Source organism: Cyrtonyx montezumae, unplaced genomic scaffold (genome assembly GCF_038088225.1).
Source record: "Cyrtonyx montezumae isolate F1298 unplaced genomic scaffold, pur_monq_1.0 scaffold_10, whole genome shotgun sequence".
NCBI classification, from domain to species: domain Eukaryota; kingdom Metazoa; phylum Chordata; class Aves; order Galliformes; family Odontophoridae; genus Cyrtonyx; species Cyrtonyx montezumae.
In genome coordinates this window covers 14,987,325-15,006,491 of record NW_027071826.1, presented here as the reverse complement: position 1 = coordinate 15,006,491, position 19,167 = coordinate 14,987,325, and the positions used below count along the sequence as shown (strand labels likewise).

At 42.8% G+C, this 19,167-nt stretch overlaps 1 protein-coding gene across 2 annotated transcripts in view; it reads right to left on the bottom strand.

The window, feature by feature from the left end:
- The window catches only part of CCDC88C (coiled-coil domain containing 88C), an 83,698-nt gene that overhangs the window by 47,121 nt on the left and 17,410 nt on the right, over window positions 1-19,167 (bottom strand). For both annotated transcript variants that reach the window (XM_065750977.1, XM_065750987.1), the window contains exon 4: window positions 4,775-4,844. In XM_065750977.1, the coding sequence (XP_065607049.1) occupies window positions 4,775-4,844 (70 nt within the window). The remainder of the gene's footprint in view (window positions 1-4,774; window positions 4,845-19,167) is intronic.

The window sequence follows — 19,167 nt, the reverse complement described above, 5'->3', positions numbered from 1 at the left end:
CAAGTACTCAACGCCCAGCTCTAGCCCCCTGCACTATGCTCTGTGCACTACAGCTGTCCTGCAGGTGAGCCTGCTGGCTTGGAGTTCTTCAGGTCAGAAAACACAATTTCCAGCAGCAAGTGCACCTGCACTACCCTAAAGACAAGGGAGCCACTGAAGCCATTCGAAGTGCATTCTGCACCAAAGGTAGCAGGCTTTGTTTTTCTCCCCAGATAACAGATGTGCATCAGTGATACTGCCTGGTCCAGTGAGGTGCCATACCTTCAGCTATTACTCTGGGGTAACTTAATGAGGTCAACCCCATTATGGCCATTGCCTGGAAATATCACTCAGAGGTCTCATTCCCACCTGAGCTCTCCCACCAGCAGGAGAATCTAGGGGGCACATGGAAGGCCCCTTAGGCAGGGAAGGCCAAACCAGAGTTATAGAAAGCAGTGAGAAATTAAAGGACTTGAGGTAATAATAAGTTTATTAAACTGCTGCTGCTTCAAAGCTAACGTTTAGCAGTCTTGTTAGCTGAGCTTACCAAGAATACCCTCCTACAACTCGGGACACAAGTGCTTAGGTCCAGGGCAAAGCTCTTTGGCAGACAGGTAGCCACAAGCAGAAGCAAATGGACTGGATTCAAATTAGCACTTAAAACAGAAAGGTGCTAGTAAAAACAAACAAACAAACAAACAAAAACTGGGGCATTTGCACCTTGTTGAGAATTCCAGGGCAGCTGCTCTCAGGCCATGTATTTGTGCCTGCAGGGAGCCAGCACCTGGGGGATGTGCAGAGACCATCTGCTCCCACAGCGCGTTGGCTGGGAGGGGGAATCCCAACCACCACCTGCAGTCCGGAGCTGCCCTGGCTCATAGGAGACAGACAGATGGCATGGCCCAGGGAGAAGGCGGCAAAGGGATTAGGGGGCACAACAGAAGGGGAGGGTGGAGGTACAGGGATGGGATAGAAGACTTACAGATATAAGAGAGGGAGTAGGAAGGGAAGACATAAGAGAAAATGAAGCTAAGTATGAGGGATTTTGAGCTTGTGCAGCTCCTTTAGGTACTTTTTTGCTTTGATTTTCCACCAGCAGAAGAGAGGGAATGCTAGTTTGTGTAGTGCCACAGGCAGCACGCAATGGGGCTGTGGAGAGGCTGAGAAGCAGTGAGTGCACAGGCACTGTTCTTCCCAGCTCTAGCTACATCCTGAATGAGAAAGGCCTGACTTCTAAATTTACACTACTGAGGCTGTGTGTTGTTATTAACTGTATATTTTATGAACCTCGGTGTCTCTGCTGGATTGTGAAACAAAATGAGGAAGGAAACCAAACATGAAAAAAGAACCCCAGCGGGAGCATGCATCTTTTAGGATTTTAATGAAAAACAGTTTCTATAGATATTTACCAGCAGGGATCTGGGGCTCGCTCATTCATAAACCTTCCATGTAAACTGAAAAAGGGATCTAAATAGCGAAGTTTTTGTTTGTTTGTTTTGAAGAGACAGAAACAGGCCTACCGCAACAGGCACACAAGACCTCATTTCCATTCTTGCTCTGTAAAAACTTCAAGTGCTCTCTTCTCCAGCCCCTAAAGAATTACAACTGATGATAAATACTCTGATGATTTTCATATTAAATACAGAGGTCTGGGTATGCAGCAGCAGATTTTTCTGTCAAGAGTCTGTTTAAGAAAACCACTGGAGGAAGACAAAAACAGTTTAATGGCAGCAGCTGACTACTGCATGGTGCAGTGAAGAGAGGCCTGTAATGTCAGCTACATCATTCTGCAAGTGAGATTCCTGGAAAACCTTTTAAACTCTTTAAACAAACTTTCAGATCTCTTTTCAGTTCCCTATATTCTAGAAAACAAATCAAGGATGTCATCATCTCACAAACTATTTTTCCAACTTTTATGCTTACCGACAAACAAACCGAAAAAGGTAAACCTGCCACGGCCTGGAACAAAATGATTTAGAGGATGAAAGCTCATAAAGTTCCTGAATCTGGAGGACATGTACCATATGCTATGAAAAAGCTTAGCTCCTACAGCATTTTTAGTAGTAGCAGCTCTGTATTCTCAACAGCCTCATGTTCCAAGTGCAGCCGTAGAAGCCCAGAGTAGTCCCCATCGTGGACTGCCAAATGGGAGTTAAATAGTTAGAACACCATTCTCAGCTTCAAAGCTGCTCAGTTTAAAATTTAAAATACATAGCAACAGATTTGACCGTATTTTAGGATGGAATGTCTGCAAATTATGCTGTTGAAATACTCTGAAAAATGTGTTAAATACAAAAAAAAAAACAACCCATGAAGACTTGTTTCAAGGAAGAAGTCACTGCATTTGTTACAGAGTGAATCATACTGAAGGATCTAACAGCTGTCTGGCCTGGGATATGTGGAGTTAATCACTAGGAGCCCTCTCAGCTTGAGCAGCACATAGCAACCCATTATTTATTCCAGGAATGTGATCATGGGATCAATTTCTCTTCCTCTGGTTAAGGGAGGGGGAGTCTTCCACTGAGATACCTTACCTACAAGGGACAGAGAACAAGAACTGGGATGCAACCACTGCCTCCAAGATCCATCTTCCCTTCTGACCACCCACACCTCAGCCTTCAGCTCGGGGAGCTCCAGCAGCACTCAGCCCAGCACTGCCTCTGGAGGCTTCATCCTCCCTCCCAGTCTCTGTCCTGGACTGGGCCACTGACACAGAGAGGTTACTCTTCTACTACTGCCATTTTTAAACACCTGCCTCCAATAATTAATGTCTGCCTCATATCTCGTCCCTATACTGCTGTCATGCCCAGCCTCCTCACTCCTCTGTCAGTTTTCCCTGGGGCTTCTCTGAATTCATGCCAAAAGCACCATTTCCCATGCTGATGACTGCTTTGTCTTCATGTCTTTATTCAATCTATAACCCTTCTTTAGCTCTCCCACTGACAAAGAATATCTCATTTCACTTTCTTTCCCTCTCATGTGTCACTGCCTTCTCTGAAAAAGGCACAGCAACACAGGCATCAATCCAGCAGCTACCTGGACATCATTCACCAGAGCTGAGTTCAGTTTTTTTTGTGAATTCCCTTCCATTGGTTTTGGTAACTTCTCCTCACACCTCTCCTCCCTACTGCCCCTTTCCAGGCTTCCCATCAGCCCTTAGCCAGGTCCCCAGTTCTGAAACATCCCCTAGTTCTCTATTTCTTCATCAGCACATCCTACCTTAGTTTCTGTTCTCAAAAAGCTCCAACTGGTTCTCAAAAGCAGTATAAAATATAGCCAAACAACAACTTAATGTTTTTTGTATGCACACATCCCATTATTTTCAGCCATCTAGTTGTCGCATTCTCACAAGCTTTTATCTTCTCTCATGTTCTTAATTACATCAATAATAAGACAGTAACAGACAAAATAAATAATAAAAAAAAAAGTGAGAATGCCACATTTCAAAGATCTTAAGGTGAAGCAGATGTCTGGTTGTACTTAAGTGGAGCTAGCCAATAACCCTCCCATAAGAGTTGTATCAGGCGATTTCTTCAAAGACTGACTTAAAGTGCTGACAAGCAGCAAGTAAATGGTGGGAAGCTATACATAAGCACATGACAGCTTTCAAGTGTGCAGCTTCCCCAAAAGTCAATGCTGCATTTACTGCATTGTGAGCCTCCTACCAGCTGTCACTCAGCAACAGCCACAACAAGAAGCCAGCCAGCCTTTCCCAGTGACATGGCCAGCAGAAAGCTTGCCTTGTTGGCACAGACATCTTTGTCAGGCTTTGTCCACTGTCCATATGACTGAGGAGAGCAATAACTCTTGCATTTCTTTTCTTCTCCAGCCATAAAGTTAACCAGTACAGAAGAATTAAGGCTGATACTGCAGACTTCACCTTGATTTTTGAAGGAGTGAATGCCTTACCCTCAAAGCTTGATTTTACAGCAGAGGTGTCAAGGCTATGAGTCTCTGTAGCACAATATCAGCAAATTAATATTCTTTTTGGATATAACCCCTTTGTGTAGGTGCATACACTATGGCTGCCAAGAGCAACAAAATGAGATCTTCTGCCAAGGTTTCTGCCATTTGTTTGTTCTGTAGATGCTCGTTACCACATCATTCCCCATCTCTGCAGACAAGGTTCATTCTGTTTCCCTTCTTAGGTAAAAACAAATTCACAGTCCTTGGCACCAGCACGGTGCTACAGCAAAATGGGCAAATTAACTACAGCAACAAAACCTCTTCATAAATATGGTTAAAATGAGAAGTCAAACTAATTTTGCTCTGAAACTCTGTCATTTTGTCCCACCAAAAAGAGGTCATTGGCTTCCAATCATCTTCTATGGGTTACCACTTTTGACAGATGCTCTTGCCTTGACAAAGTGACCAGACAGATGTTTTTGTCCTTGCCATTCTCTCTTTCTCCTTTTTTTCCTGAGATTCCATACATGTACTTTTTTCAGTCCTTATATATTTCTCTTCCTACACTTCGTTTGCACTTCACACTTCAGGACACCTTTCCAACACTTTTCTGGTATGCACATACTGTCACAGCTGAAATGATTATACAGGAACACAAGACAGAAAAGCAGGACAAACAGTTTCACAGGGCAGACTGTTCTCCATCACTTGCAGCAACAAGATAGAAGATATAACTTTCAAGCAAGTAGCTGTTCTAGTTTTAGCAAGAACTATTGTACATATATAAATCTATATTTGTAAGACATGTTAGATATTGTATTTGTATATTAAGGTAAATAAAACTATCATTCAGCATGGGGTGAGGGGAAGAATCCAAGAAGCTACTCACCAGAAAGAGGATCTTTGCCAATAATTAAAACATTTGGTAAATTCATTACAATCAGCTGCTGGAGGACCTCCTAAACAAAAGACAACAACAAGCAAAGGTCAGTGCAAAGGAATCCCAATCAATCACACCACAAAGAAAACAGAGCTCAATCGATTACAAAACCTTTAACATCCTGCTAGTTCAGATGTCACAAGAGGACACCTCACTTCAGGAACATCTCACTACTTGAAGATGGCATCACGTTGCACAGCTAACATACACTGATCACCTCTTTGAACAATGGCCAATAGAGAACTCAGAGGGTCTCATGGTACTAACCAAATTAAGTGCCAGACCAGGCTCACCTTCTCATCATGCTTTTACCCCAGGCATGACCTGCATTCATTTGATGTTTGACATACAGCTGCTGCTGTGTTCCAGGGCATTCATCAAAGGCACCAAAGCCAGGCTGTGCAATGTGAGTAATTCAAATAATTGGACAAATCATTCCATAGGTCTGAAATTCTAATGATGGGCTAGGGAAGTGAGTGTGAGGGAAAAGCTACTGAACAGTTAGCTTGAAATCAATTTTCTCAAAGCAGTGCAAGTTCTATATTTGTTTGCACTGTTTTTATCAGAAAGAAAAAAGGATTAAGCAAATCATTTTGTGAACTTAAATGTCCCCTTATTTTGGAAGACAGCAGGGAAGAGAGGTGTGTTGTTCAGTCAGAAGCTGCCTGAAGCTACTCTGAAATGACAGACAGGCTTAGAGAAGAAAGGCTACAAGCCCCAGGGCAGGCAAATGCCAGAAGGTGGACAAACAAATATACTGCAGAGAGGACTCTGAACGGTAATGTGTTCTGCCGTGCACTCGAGTCACTTTCTGTAGCATACAGAGTGCAGGAATATGGTTTCAAGCTTCATCCCACAGCGACTAATGCTCATTTGTGGTGATGTGAACAAAACATTATGCCTGCAAGTATTTGTTTCACATGAAAAGCTAGGGAGGAAAGTGGCTGTGTGATGGAAGTGCTGTGCTGGGATTCAGGAAACAAAGGTCCTGCACAGGGCTCAACCCAGTGTTTGGCAGGTGCCCCTTCCCTGCCTGCCTCCACACCCCAGGCTGCCCTGCAGCCACGGGAAGGGCTCATGCTTTAATTCTGGTGGAGCATTCAGCACCAGAGGAAAAAACACTGTCATTGGGCACGGAGGGCAGTCACACATTTCCTAAAACAATCAGCTATTCACAGAAACACTTCCTCTCCAAGTTACTGGATTGTTATTTTGCTGCTTTCAGAGTTACCCATAGGAGGAAAAATTAAACCTGATTGTAAGAGGAAATATCCCACAGAACCTGCAGCATTTGATAAGCAATCATAGTGGATACTGAATAAAAAAAATGAGACACCACATATTTCACTTTCTTCCCCTCCAACCCATGCTCAGAACACAATCCTCAGCAGTAACAGTCTGGATAAAGCAGAAATATCCCATCAAACAGCTCATGGGTTTTTGGTGCCGTTAAGAAGGCAAACTTCACAGATCTTAATGCAATGGGAAGTTCATCTGATGTGGGCCAGTCATTTGCTGAGTCATTGGCCAAATGCATTTTATAGTTTGTGCACTCAAGATGTTTTAAACAAAAGTTTGTTTGCACCTGTTAGCAAAACAGCTGCAAACTGAATCGCTTTTTAACAGCACATGGCCGGACTGCAATGTCTGCTATGACAATAGTGTGGCACTGAGGCTTTAAAACAAATTCACAATTTGCATATGGCAAAGTATTGGGCTTTAACCAGCAATTCCCATGGCAAAAAAAAAAAAAGAAAGAATTTTGCTTCCAGTCACCCAGCGCATGGAGTGGCACTGAGGCAGGAATGCATTAAGAATTCACGTTGTCTTTGTGTAATCATCAGCCCGTCAGCTACTTACCCCAAGCCACAAAAGGCACCACAGCTAACCTTTCTGCTGTACCATTCCCATGCTCCCCATACAGTTACTGCACACATACCACCCAGCACAGCCCTGAGCACACACCCACAAGAACTCAAGCTCTGTGTTTGGCAGGGCTTGGAGATGCTGAGTGCACTAGGATGGGACCTGGAGCTGTGCAGTGATTGCATACCTCAGACTGAAAGGTTTCAGCTGTAAGAGGTGATAAGCTGGTTTGTTTTTAAAATACATTACAGGTAACTACCTTTATTGATCAAAACACCTCCACCTGAGATTATTTGTGTTGACAATGCCACTATGTTAAGTAGCTCATCAGTAGATTCAACACTGCATAAAGGAAGGCCAATGCTTTTCCTCTTTTAGGATGAAACAGCAAGTCACAGAAGTAAAGCTCCTTCAGGTTAGCACCACACCTGCTACCAGCTGAGAGCTCCAAAGCAGTGTCCAGCTGCAGGGGTGAGGTGAAGTGTGTTAACTGAAAGTTCTTACACCAATGCTCATGATTGTACTCCGATTTTTGTCCAGGCTATAGCTACAACGATGTACTAAAGCTCAGCTGGCACACAGTCATTTAATAGCTTGGAATAACATGATGAAGCCTCAGGTCCAGTGCTTAAAGCCTCTCCCTCTGGAAATGACCTGAATCCCTTCCCATCAAAGCAGTCAAGAACATTCCAACTTTTACCTAAACAGCCCTACAGGTTGAGCATAGGCCCAACTAACTCCCCTAGGTTGGCCACTGGGTTAAGCCAGGCACACAGCTGGCACCCAGTGACAAAATAAATGAAAGATAAAATCTTGACAACCCCCTGGGGCAAGCAGCACTGCACTATGTAAGGGCTGCTGCTCCTCCACATGGAATGCAGAAGAGCTGAGGCATGAAATAGAGGAAAGGATGGTACATTTGCTCTCTTTTGGGTGGATGCATGGCTAGGGGAAGGCAGGGTCTACTGTAGAGCAGAACAAGGCTTTCAAATGCTTCCAGTTGCCCGCAAAAGCTCACAGCTCTCCAGGGAGCAACTATTGAAGCAAGAATCCTAATTTCTCCTCTGAGAGACCACTTAAACATTTTTACAGCGCAAGTAAAGCTTGATTAAATAGTAAAAGTTACAGCAATAACCCATGGTAACAATCTCCCTAATTATTAAAAAAAAATTAGGGTTTGAGTTGCCAACTTCAAACTGAGACCATGAACCAACTCTACAGTCAGTTTGGATGCTAACTGCATGCCAGCATAATTACTCCCACATTGTTGTGCACTTTTTTTTTATTGTTTATACTGCTGCTAATGAGATTTCCATGACAAAATGTTGGTAACAGTAGTCTTATTTAAGGAATCCAATTCAAAACAGATCTCGCTTGGGCCTCACTGCAGCTCCTGCAGGTGCTTGTGTTTCTCCTCTCCCAGAGAGGATATTCTGAAATTGAAACTTGTCCAAGGCCTCAGCTCCTTCTCCTTTGTCAGCAGTGGTGGCTACAAAAGCAGATGCTCCTGGTTAGGTCACTGCTTACCATCACAACTCAAGTACTGGCAGTCAAGCCTCAAACCCTTGAAGCAGACCCCAAAACCCAGCAGATGGAGCCCACGAAGGTTCTTGCACGCAGCAGAACATGACCCCATACTGGGGGGCAATGCCCCCCTGGCAGAGTTGCAGGTGCGTACTGAGTGTGTGCTCTCAGCTGTGCCTGCCCACAAAAGCGCAGAGGAGAGCTGGTGGAGACAATTTGCAGCCCTGAGCAACAGGGACACCGCTGGGGACACAGCTCTGCTGAGAGCAGCTGGGCACTCCCAGCCAGCACCCCAAGGACACGAAGATACTCTTCATCTACCCAGAAGTCATGAGGTTAAACATAAATAAATGCCGTGTTCTCACTAGGAGCCTTCTGGCATCTAAGCAAGTGCACACCAAGGGCTTCGCTTTGTTAAGAAGAGAGCTTAAAAAAATAATAAAGCCAAAATTCCCCTACATTGATTCCATCAGTCAAAGGCTTTAGGAAAAATTAAGACACATACGAGATTGAGGATAAAATCCTAAGCACTGAGTTAAGCCCTCAGGCTTATAAGAGCATGAACAAACATAGTGAACAAACATAGCACAGCAACCACATTCCCCCTGTCTGAGAGCTCCCAATTTGTTTCTGGAGTGCCGGGGCATGTTTTACTTGCGCTTTTTATCTTTCTAAGATCACTCACACAGGATGTTGGCTGTTTGCTGTCTGCCTTGGGTCATCAGAGGAGATGCAGTGGCAGCTCTCAAATCACCATGGTCATATATTAACACTTTGTTTACATGTAACAGGGTAAATTCGGCCCTTTATAATTCTGTAAGAACAAAGCCTCCTGGGCCCATACTACACACAGTTCAGTACACATTTGCTCCTTAAAAATTTGTGTCTAAGTGTGGAATAACACAGTCTTGAAGCATCCATCTTGGCTGCATTTTTAAATGCCAACAAGAGTGTACCGATGGCTCCAGCAAAGAACACAGTCAGGATAGGAGTACATGAAACTGTCCTTTCCACAGCTTAGGGACCAGGCAAACAAGCTTTACACAAACACTTCCCTGCACCACAGTGCAGTGTTAATGTGAAGCAACTACTGGCTTCTAGTGTGGAATTAAATTAACCTCTGCCTGAATCCTGAACAAGAAGGGAGTAACAAATAAATTATGTAAGAAGAAAAGCAGTCTACTGGCCATTGTAATTCAACGCTCAAGCCAAGCCATTCCATTTAAGTATATTGCTTAGCTATAAAATGCTAATTGCCCAGCTGACTGGGAGCCAAATGGTGCTCCCCTGCTTGAAATGCCCACAAGGAAAAAACATCTTCAGCTTTATTTATGCCACTGAGAGCAAACACTTCCTGGCCAGAGAAACAGGCTTACACTTCAACTGAGCTCAGACCCATGGCTGAAAAAGCTCAGCAGAGTCCTACCTGTACAGTGCTGTCAACATCCTACTCCAGTACCACCAGTACAGATCTGATCCCCCAAGCACAACCCAGAGCAGGACCCTATACACGTGGATGAACTCCCCCATTGGCTGCCTCTGGTGGCAGCAGTGCTAATAAGCTGGGGCACTACTGGGAATGTGTTATGATGGTGCCCCCTGTGCAGCATGCTCCAAGTTGGGGATGGCTGGACTCAAGCTTTTCTGGAAACAGCACTCCTAATAGCAAGCACCCAAACAAATAAGTACATTTTATTAAAATCTATTTTAAGGAATAAATTCAGACCTGTGGGGTTTCCAGCTTTGTTTTTAAGTAATAAAGAAATCATGCTACAAAACAGCCTGGAAGAAAAAAGAACATTTAACAACCAGTGCATACAAACATTATTATTTTGCTTTAGTTATCCATGAAGTTATTGATGGTGTGAGGAAAATGATTTACAAGATTCTGTAAACCATACATCAGGATCCCACAAAAGATGAGACAAGATGGAACAAGTTGTTGCAGGGTGATGACAAAGAAGTGAAACACAAGCAGATCTTTTATTGAGATGTTTTCCATGTGCACCTTACCATGCAAGCACACCTGACGACACTGAGTGACTCAGTATTCACTGTTACTCTGCCAACCTGCGACATACACTACAAAATTTGATTAAAAACCTTGCTCATCTCTGCAACAATTGTATTCATGAGGTGACAGACTAGAGGATTAGCTGTCTTAAAGGAGGTGTGTTTTTTTTTCTCCTGAAAACCAGCAAAATACAAAGCAGGTTTCTAAAGATCCTTTAAGTGGAAATCCAAAAGCTGCTAAAATAACTGTTGCTTCATCTGCTGAAAGTAATCAGTTCTGACAGCCACGGGCTGCGATCTCAGTGGGAGGGAATGTGAAGGAATTATACAAAGTCTGAACCGTCCTCACATGTGTGGAGCTAGCCAAATCACAGAAGTATACTGAACAGAAGAACTAGATAAAGTTCCATTAAACAAACAACAAAACCATAAAACACATGCAATAGGGACAGCACATAGATTAAAAAACAAACAAAAAAAACAGATCCAGAAACAGTCATTCACCCAATTCTTAGATCAAGGACAGTCTTGGCTCAAGTTTTGGTCTTTGTAATAGAGCAGTGAAGAGGGCCCAGCCCAAAGTAAAACCTCCTGCACTGCAGGCAGTACCAGCACTGAGGGCTCATCACGCACCCGGCATGGCACCAAAAAGCCAATGAGAAAACAGTAACAGGTAAGGTAGGAAGAAAATGAAAATAAAATTCCATGGTTATAATGTGACCCATTGTGCACTCTCACTGCTTTATGAACTGGTTACATCACCCACACCAGAATAACAGAACAAAATCACCCCACACATCTGAGAGTAAGGCAAGCCATGATAAAAACATTTGCTTTAAGACTGAACTGTTCACAGTGTACTTTTTTTGGTTATTGCTTGTATCCCATAACAAAAGTTCTGTGTGTACTTAAATAAAGCTACCTTATGCAAAAAATATTAGGACGCGCTTAGTTTCACTATAGGCCTACTGGAATAAAGAACAAAGAAGCTGTGATCCCACCCCCAGCTGTGGGAGAAATAGTATTTTCTGATTAGATTCAGTACAAAAAATAGACATTCTAAAACACGAAGCAAAACTGTGATAAGCTACCTAGCAGCAGAATTCCCAGGCTGAGCTGACTGACTCCAAGATAAACCGCTCATTTCAGTACAGCACACAGCTCTACTGTTGGGCCTAGCAGCATTATTGATTTCACCAGAGAAGAGAAAATCCAATTGTAACACACTGTGTCCCCCGGCTTCTATTACCAGCAGCCCTTCTAATTTACCTACTTGAGGAAATGAAAAGCTTATTGATTTATCCTCAACTTCTCTCTCCAAATCACGTGCAAGTGGGTTCAGATGTCTGTAATGGTGTTCAGACAAATTACTCCTGACTTGTATTTTATTCCACCCTCCAGTTGTCCTGGGGTGGTTTATGTGCTAAGAGGGAATAAGGAGTGTGTTGTGTTCAAGGCCTGTCACTCGACATTACTAATATAACCAGCTAAAATGCAATCCATCTGTTCAACACACTTCCAGCTAATCTGTGGTGGTCTCTAAGGACCATAATAATTTGGCCTAACACACATTATAAAGAAACACCGCAGACCATCAGAACAGACTTGAAGCACTTCCAAATTCTCTGACATTCAGCACATCAAGCATAATTATTTACATTAAAAGGAAAGCAGTTTTCCCAAGCACAGTCTGAACATATTTCAGTGGGATAATAAAGCCAAAAGTTTACACGTTTAAATCCAAAACTGAGCAAGTGTTTTTCACAGCTTTTAATGCTGAAGACTGACACTAAACTAGGTTAGCCATGCAGAGCTCCTGATGATAAGCTCTGCTACACTTTTTGATCACTAGAGTGAAAAAAATTGCAATACTAAAATGGAGCATGCCATCAAGAAGCATCAAACTAAAGGACTGCTACGAAAGGTAGGTGCAAGATGATTTCTACCACTTCTCTAATTGCAAATATTTCTAAATCTTGAATTTTCCAGTGTGTTTACAGGGAAGAGATGCATCAAACAAACACATAACTGGGCACATGACACTAATTCATGTAAAACACACTGAATCTGTTTATAGCATTTCTATTTCATGAAGAAAAACAAAAAATGATTAACTTGAGGCAAGCATATTGCAGGTTTGGGGTTTACTCAAAGGTTCAGAGCTAGATATCTGTATTACACCTTCAACACTGCAATATGTGAAAAAGCACCAAGAACTCCAAAGCAGCAGCTGACCACTGCATAATTATTTTAAAGCACAAGAATTAATATCCAGCATCCTCCCACGCTGTAGAGGTAAAAAGGCACAGACAATTTCATGTGTGGCTTGCACAGTGTAACTGAAGCACACTGCGAAAGAAAATATTCTCACATCCACTGGGTTAATTGCTAGCTCTACCACCAGGACAACAGCAAATAAAACGGAAAAGAACAGAGTGAAGATGCAGGAACCCTGCTTCAAGAGGGGCTCTGTGCCTCTCCTCTCTCCCCTTCTGTATCTTTGTGCTTAACAGCGAGTCCAGAGCCACTGTGTCCCCTTTGGAGGGGAGAGCTACCTATGAGGAGCAAATACACTCATCTAGAGTTGACACTGTCTATTCACAGAGTTTCCTGGCAATACGCTGCATTTCAGCAGAGCCAGGCTAGGCAGAACCTGCACTGCAGCTGCCTGGCTGTGCTGCCAGCAGAGAGGATTCAGCCATTCATCTCCCACACAAGATTGTCACCTTCCAAGTTCTATTTCACACATGTGCAAGACAGAAAACTATTGGAAATTAATCAAAAACTCACTAAGCCACAATAATTCCCAAACATCAGAGAGCAACAAGGATCTGTGCAAATGCACAGTAGAGGGATGTTTCAGGAAAAAAAAAAAAAAGCTGGTTAAAAGAAAAGAAAGGTGCAAGTCACCTTCAGCAGCTGCCACAATTTCACAGCATCGTTTGAGTTGGAAGAGATCCTTACAGGTCAACTAATCCAACTCCCCTGAAATGCTCAGGGACACCTACAGCAAAGATCAGGTTGCTCAGAGCCCCATCCATTCTGACCTTGAATGCCTCCAAGGATGGGGCACTGTCACCCCTCAAGGCAATTTGTTCCAGTGCTTCACTACTCTTCTCATTAAAAAGGAAAAAAAAAACCAACACAGTTTTTCCTTACATCCACTTCAAACATCCCATTTTAGTTTGAAACCATTTTCCTAATTTGTGCTTGTTTAGTAGTAATTTGCCATTCAAGTTGTACAGACCCTCACACATATGCAAGTCCCCCAGTGTGAAGCCAAAAACAAACAGATCAGAAAAAGTGAAGCCTGCCCTGAAGAACTTGAAATCTGAATTTCCCAGACAAGCAAAAAGAGGTGAAAGAATTTTGGCAGTTGCAAGAAAAAGAGAGAGATGCAACAAATGTGTGCAATAGTTTGTATGCAATTTCAAGGGGAAGCCTATGGTAAAATAGGCAACTGCTTCCACAAACACATTGAACTGATCACCAGATCAGATCACCCTCCTTCTTTGGGAATTCAACGATAACAAATATAAAATTAGATAAGGAAGACAAACATCAAGATTTTTTTGTGTGATTGCATTAAAAGCCATAAGAAACAAGAATAATTCCAGACTTTAATTCAGCTTTAACACAGCTGAATGCTGCATGTTAAAAATTACACTTCTTAAGTTTTCCAGTAACCACTGCAAGAATAAAGCAATAACACATTTTTGGCTTGTGCAGACACAAGCTGTTTGTGACTGGGCTTAGCCCTGGCATACCACAAGGACAGAATTACACTGACACGTTGACCTGTTAATCGTGGCTGTGCACGTACATCCCTCTACAAGCCACTGAGTCTGTAACTTAGTCTCACCCACCAGCATGCAGAAGAGGAAACAGCCAATGCTCAAAGCATCCTTGCGCGGGGCCACTATGCTAAGTCCACTTAGCAGTGGTAACTCAGCCAGCCTATGCATTCACACATGCACGTGTCCTCCAAACACCTTCTCCAGATATGTCTTACCAGTCCTTAACAGTGCTCCCGAGGTATCCGAAGCAACCGATTAGCCCCACCTAATACAATCTTTGTAATCTAATGCGAATTGAGCAGATAACTCATAACAGTTACCATTAATTAGCTCTGCAAAGCTCAGCTCGTTTTACTACCACAACAGCCTAACATCAGACCTCCAATGAGGGGCTCTTTCACAACAGAACCAGCACACAGCTCAGGCTGTGCTAAGCAGTAACCATTTCTGATGGAGAAAAGCTTAAAGTTACTTGCGTGTCTTTAATTTCTCTCCTTGCTTTTGACACACCAGTAATTGCTGGCAGCCATGGCATCCTGAGTGCACACAGCGCTCTAGGAATACCTGTGATACCACGAGAAAATGCAAAGGTTGTGGACACATCTTAGAAGGTACCGTCTTTCTGCCATCTGTCATAGAAACACAAGTAAGCTGGGCCACTATGTTGTTATTAACATTCAGGGAAGATTAACTTCTGCTCCCATTAGGCCAGTTTTAAGGCTGCTGACCACTGAGTCTTCTGCAACAAAACAATTTCATCTCAAGCTGTGATGCTAGGATTTTTTCTGAAAAAAGAAGCTCATACAAAAGCATCTATAACTGAAAGGAAACAGGACTTTCAAGACTCCACACTTCCTGAGACAAAGTGTAAACGCAATCAAAACATTCCAAAAAACAAGTAACTCCTAAACATAGCATAAAACACAAGGAACAAACAGAAAAAGCAGAACAGAGCAGAAAATTGTGTGTGTGCTACCAAAGCCCTTTCGTATTACAGTGTCATTTTTTTTTCAGTTATCCTTCTTAATCTTCAGACTCCCCTAACGCAGCATCAAGGTGGCATGCATGCGTGTTTCTAGGCAATTCCCAAGCTCCCTCACATGTGGAGCCCTTAAATCAGCCGAGCTCAGGTTTACTCTTTAAGCAACATAATCAACAGAAACACAAGACGATGGATCGAGTGACTCGAGTGACTCGTGCTCACCCTCCACCAGATCACAAACAACAGAAGTGCAGCCCTCATGGGCTGGCATCTGCTAGCTGAAAGAAAAGGACAGAAGGTAAGTACCTGAAAGAATGCTTCAGGCAAGGGTGATTCAAGCCCCCAGGCTGCAGAGAGCAGGAACGTCTATCTACCTTTGAGCACACAGGGGCTACATTATACTGTAAGAGTTACCAGAAAATCAAGGTACAGATTACTCTAAAGTTTGTATTGCAGAGGATCTGAGCCTAGCAGTATTCAGTGTGCTGAAGCAACCCCGGTAGTCCAGAGAAAGTCCAGCTTCTAGAGGCAGCCTCAGATGAAGTTTTAAGGGGCAGTAAAATCAGAGAGGTAGCACAAGCAGAATTTTATCAACATAGAGCAGTTTACACCCTTCCCCTCAGTGAAGCACAAAACTTCTTTGGCAAAAAGATTCATCTGTACAGCAGGGAAATAAGCAGCGCTGAGTCCATTTTGAACTGCAAAATGTTGACTGTTAAGCAATACAGTAAGGATTCTTTTATTCTGGTTTACAAACAGCTTTTCACACAACTTATTAAAACTGCTCTGCATCGTTGTTTAAATACACTTTAGCAAAAGCATTGAGTTACTTGGACAAACCTGTTTTTTGCTGAGAGCATCATGAATCAGTTGAGTGACGAATGGCTGCTTGGAAATTGGAGCTCTTTGGGAATTAATGCAGTCACTCACCAGAAGAAATGTCACAGTAAAACAATCTGTGCTCTTCAAACCTACATTAAGAGTTAATACTTTGGAGGTGGGCACGCGAATGAATAGCTTAACTTCTCAGTGCACAGAAAGCATGCAGGTGGTGCTAGTTTTAAAGGGAGAAAGCAGATGCTTGCAGTCTGATAAACACAATCAAGGAAAATCCAGTAATTACAGCGTGGTACCTGAACGCAGACCAGACACTCTGGCACCTTTGTAGCACCAGCTCAATTCATCATCCCCCTAAATCTCAGCATAAGCAGTAGATGTTCACAGCAGTAAGATCCAGGGTAAATACAGGGTCCTACAATCAGGCACTGAAGTCTGAACTTGTGACCTCCAAGCTAAGAACTTTTATTGACAGTGTAAATATGCTGAAGATCTGCTGAGTCTACAAAATTGATGCAAAAGAGTAAAAATACAGAATTCCCTTGAGTGAATCCCCAGCCACTACTCTCAATTTTTAAGCAGCACTACAAAAACAGGCATAACTGAAACTAAAACAAGCATTTGCTGTGTTTCTGATCAGTAGATACACGATTCCTTGTGAATCCTGACTGAAAGCCATTCTCACGATGTAGAGGCAACAGCCCTTTTGAAGCCAGCTCTGCACAATGCAGGCAGGAACTAAGCAAACTTCTTCAAATGGTGCTGCCAACTCATTTCAGCTCCGAGCTGAACAACTGCTGTTTCAAGCTCCTGCGAGCAGACTGCTGATGCCATCAGGTTGTATGGCAGGTTTTGGATACGTGAGCAGGAATGTGAATGAAACCTGCCCACTGATCACATTATATAAAATTTCACACCTAACTAATAGGACACTTGACCACCTATCCATTCCCTCGTCCATTAGAGAAAAAGCACCTTCTAGGAAACACTGAGCGAATGTATATATTACACTACATGGCTTTGGACTCTTTATTCACAGCTTTACGTCTATTCTGGAGAGGAGTAGCTGGGGAGAAAAAACAAGAGCAACTCAGAAGGCATTTTTTATTCCAACACAACACTGGTTTAACAAGGTAAGAGTATAGCCATGTAGTAGTCGTTGCTTCACAATGACAGACAAGTATTGGAGTGCCCTGGGGATAACGAGAACAAAGGCTGTCTGGAAACAAGCTGAGTGGGATATTGGTTTGGGGATGCTTTTTTTCTTGAAAGAAAACCCAACACCTAGTTTCTCACACATTAACACTTCTCAATTTACACAGTTGTAAACCTCCTGCCTGAGAAAGCTAAATATATCTCTGAAATTCTCTATTCCCTTTTCAGCAAAGGAAAAGCAAGCAAGGGACCTAGCCGCAGCTAAGTCAGCATACACCTGGCTCCACACATGCCTACTCTCAGGTGGCAGCTGTGGATAAAAGCAGGGTACACAGGGGACAGATGACCAGGAGAAAGCTTTGCACTGTCCCCCAAGTCAGTCTTCATTAATCACTTTAGGATGCCTTTGTTGAACACAAGTACAGCCCCCTTGCTGTCTCCTTGTAGCATCACAGATGCAAGTCCCCTAATTGCATCTTTGGTATGCAGAAGGTATGAAATCTTTGCAAAAAGATGACATGAAAGGTTTTGCTTGCTGGTCGTAAACACAGACATTACCCTTTCCTTGGGGAATGGTCAGTACAGCAATCAGATGTTCAGGATATATTCCTGCCCATACAGTTCAAAGCAATGAATAATGCACTTTGGAAAAGAGCAACAAAAATACAGCAGTGCAGTAAAGCACACATCGTATTAAGTAACAGGTGGAGACTAAAAATGCATTTTTAACGAGCACCTCTTCGTGAATGCACACAATGCAAAGTGGTTTCCAATGCTTTGAAACACACCACTAATTACTGCAGATTAAAGATGTCTCAGTTGTACAGAACTAGATGTGTAAGCTCTTTAGTTTCTCTTCAGACACCTCGTGGTTTTATTTAAGAAATACATTTAGCAACCAAACAGAGCTGAAATCCTGAAGTCTTAATGCTTAAAGATTCCTTAATTAACACTAGGTAAATCTGTAGTTAATACTAAAACACACTTTGATGTTTGCATGCAGCTGCTTCATCAGATGCACTATTCTTCACACGTATACAATTAACTGAAGGCGGCAGCCCAGTGGTTAGGGGGAGAGACAGTGTCTGGATCCCAAGCCCCAGACAGGCACAAAGCACAGATTCACAGCAGTTCTTCCAAGTGAATCACCGCGATCACAAGCCGTTCCTGAACTAGTCCACAGGAAACCCAGGGACAAGAACTACACAGTATAGCAGGAGATGTTCCAGTGCCACAGAGTGCTAAAACATCCTATGAAACATTTCACCAGTGTCACCTGTCCACTTGAGAGGAAGCTAGAGCAGGTCACAGAGAACAGTTATTTTAAGACATCTAAAAAGCAAGACTAGTTACCAGACTGCACCACAACAGAAAAAGCCTCAGAAAAATGTGAAGCAGTTAGTCAGGAAATCAGACTTTGTTATCAGAACTTACAGCATAACCAAGTATGCTCAGCTCAGCTGTATCCTGCTCTGCCTCAAAAGAAGAGCAATATCTCAAGGACTAAGACAGCAGTTTAAGTGCTTACCCCAGACTCCGCCTTCCTGCGTGAAGATCAGTGTTACAGAACATGAAAATAAACGTTTCTCATCTCCTGCGTGAGGCTGTCTCGCTAATCTCTGAGATGACATATTCCTCGTATTTCAGTCACCACTTTAAAGCCCTGATTCATACAGAGACTTAAGGGCACACAGCAGGTTATTACTTCAGCAGGTTGCTTGTTTCTACTATGCATAATACCCCTTGTAATTCTTAACTGCTTTCCCCCTTGAGGGCATACAGCATATGCTTTGGGATGAGAACTGGAACAGACTTGCTCTGAATCTCAAAGGAAAATTAATGACTTCTCATTAAAAAGGTGAGAGGTAGCAGTTAAACTCTTCCCTCTCCTATTTCATCCTTCAGGAACATAGTAATTCTTTTTCAAAGAAATTGGTATTTTGCTGTTTAATAAACGTTTAGACAATACATTAAAAGAAAAACAAAAAAGTGCTCATCTCTGCAAAAAGATGATTTTAGGTCCCTAATGCATTAGTCAGCCTGGTTCAGTTAACCACAAGCTTCTTTGGCTTCTTAAGTGCCAGGAAACCAGTTCACACAACTCATCATATCTGATAGAGCAGCAGCGCATGCCAACAAGGCAGAACTCAAAAGGGTCCATATCACAG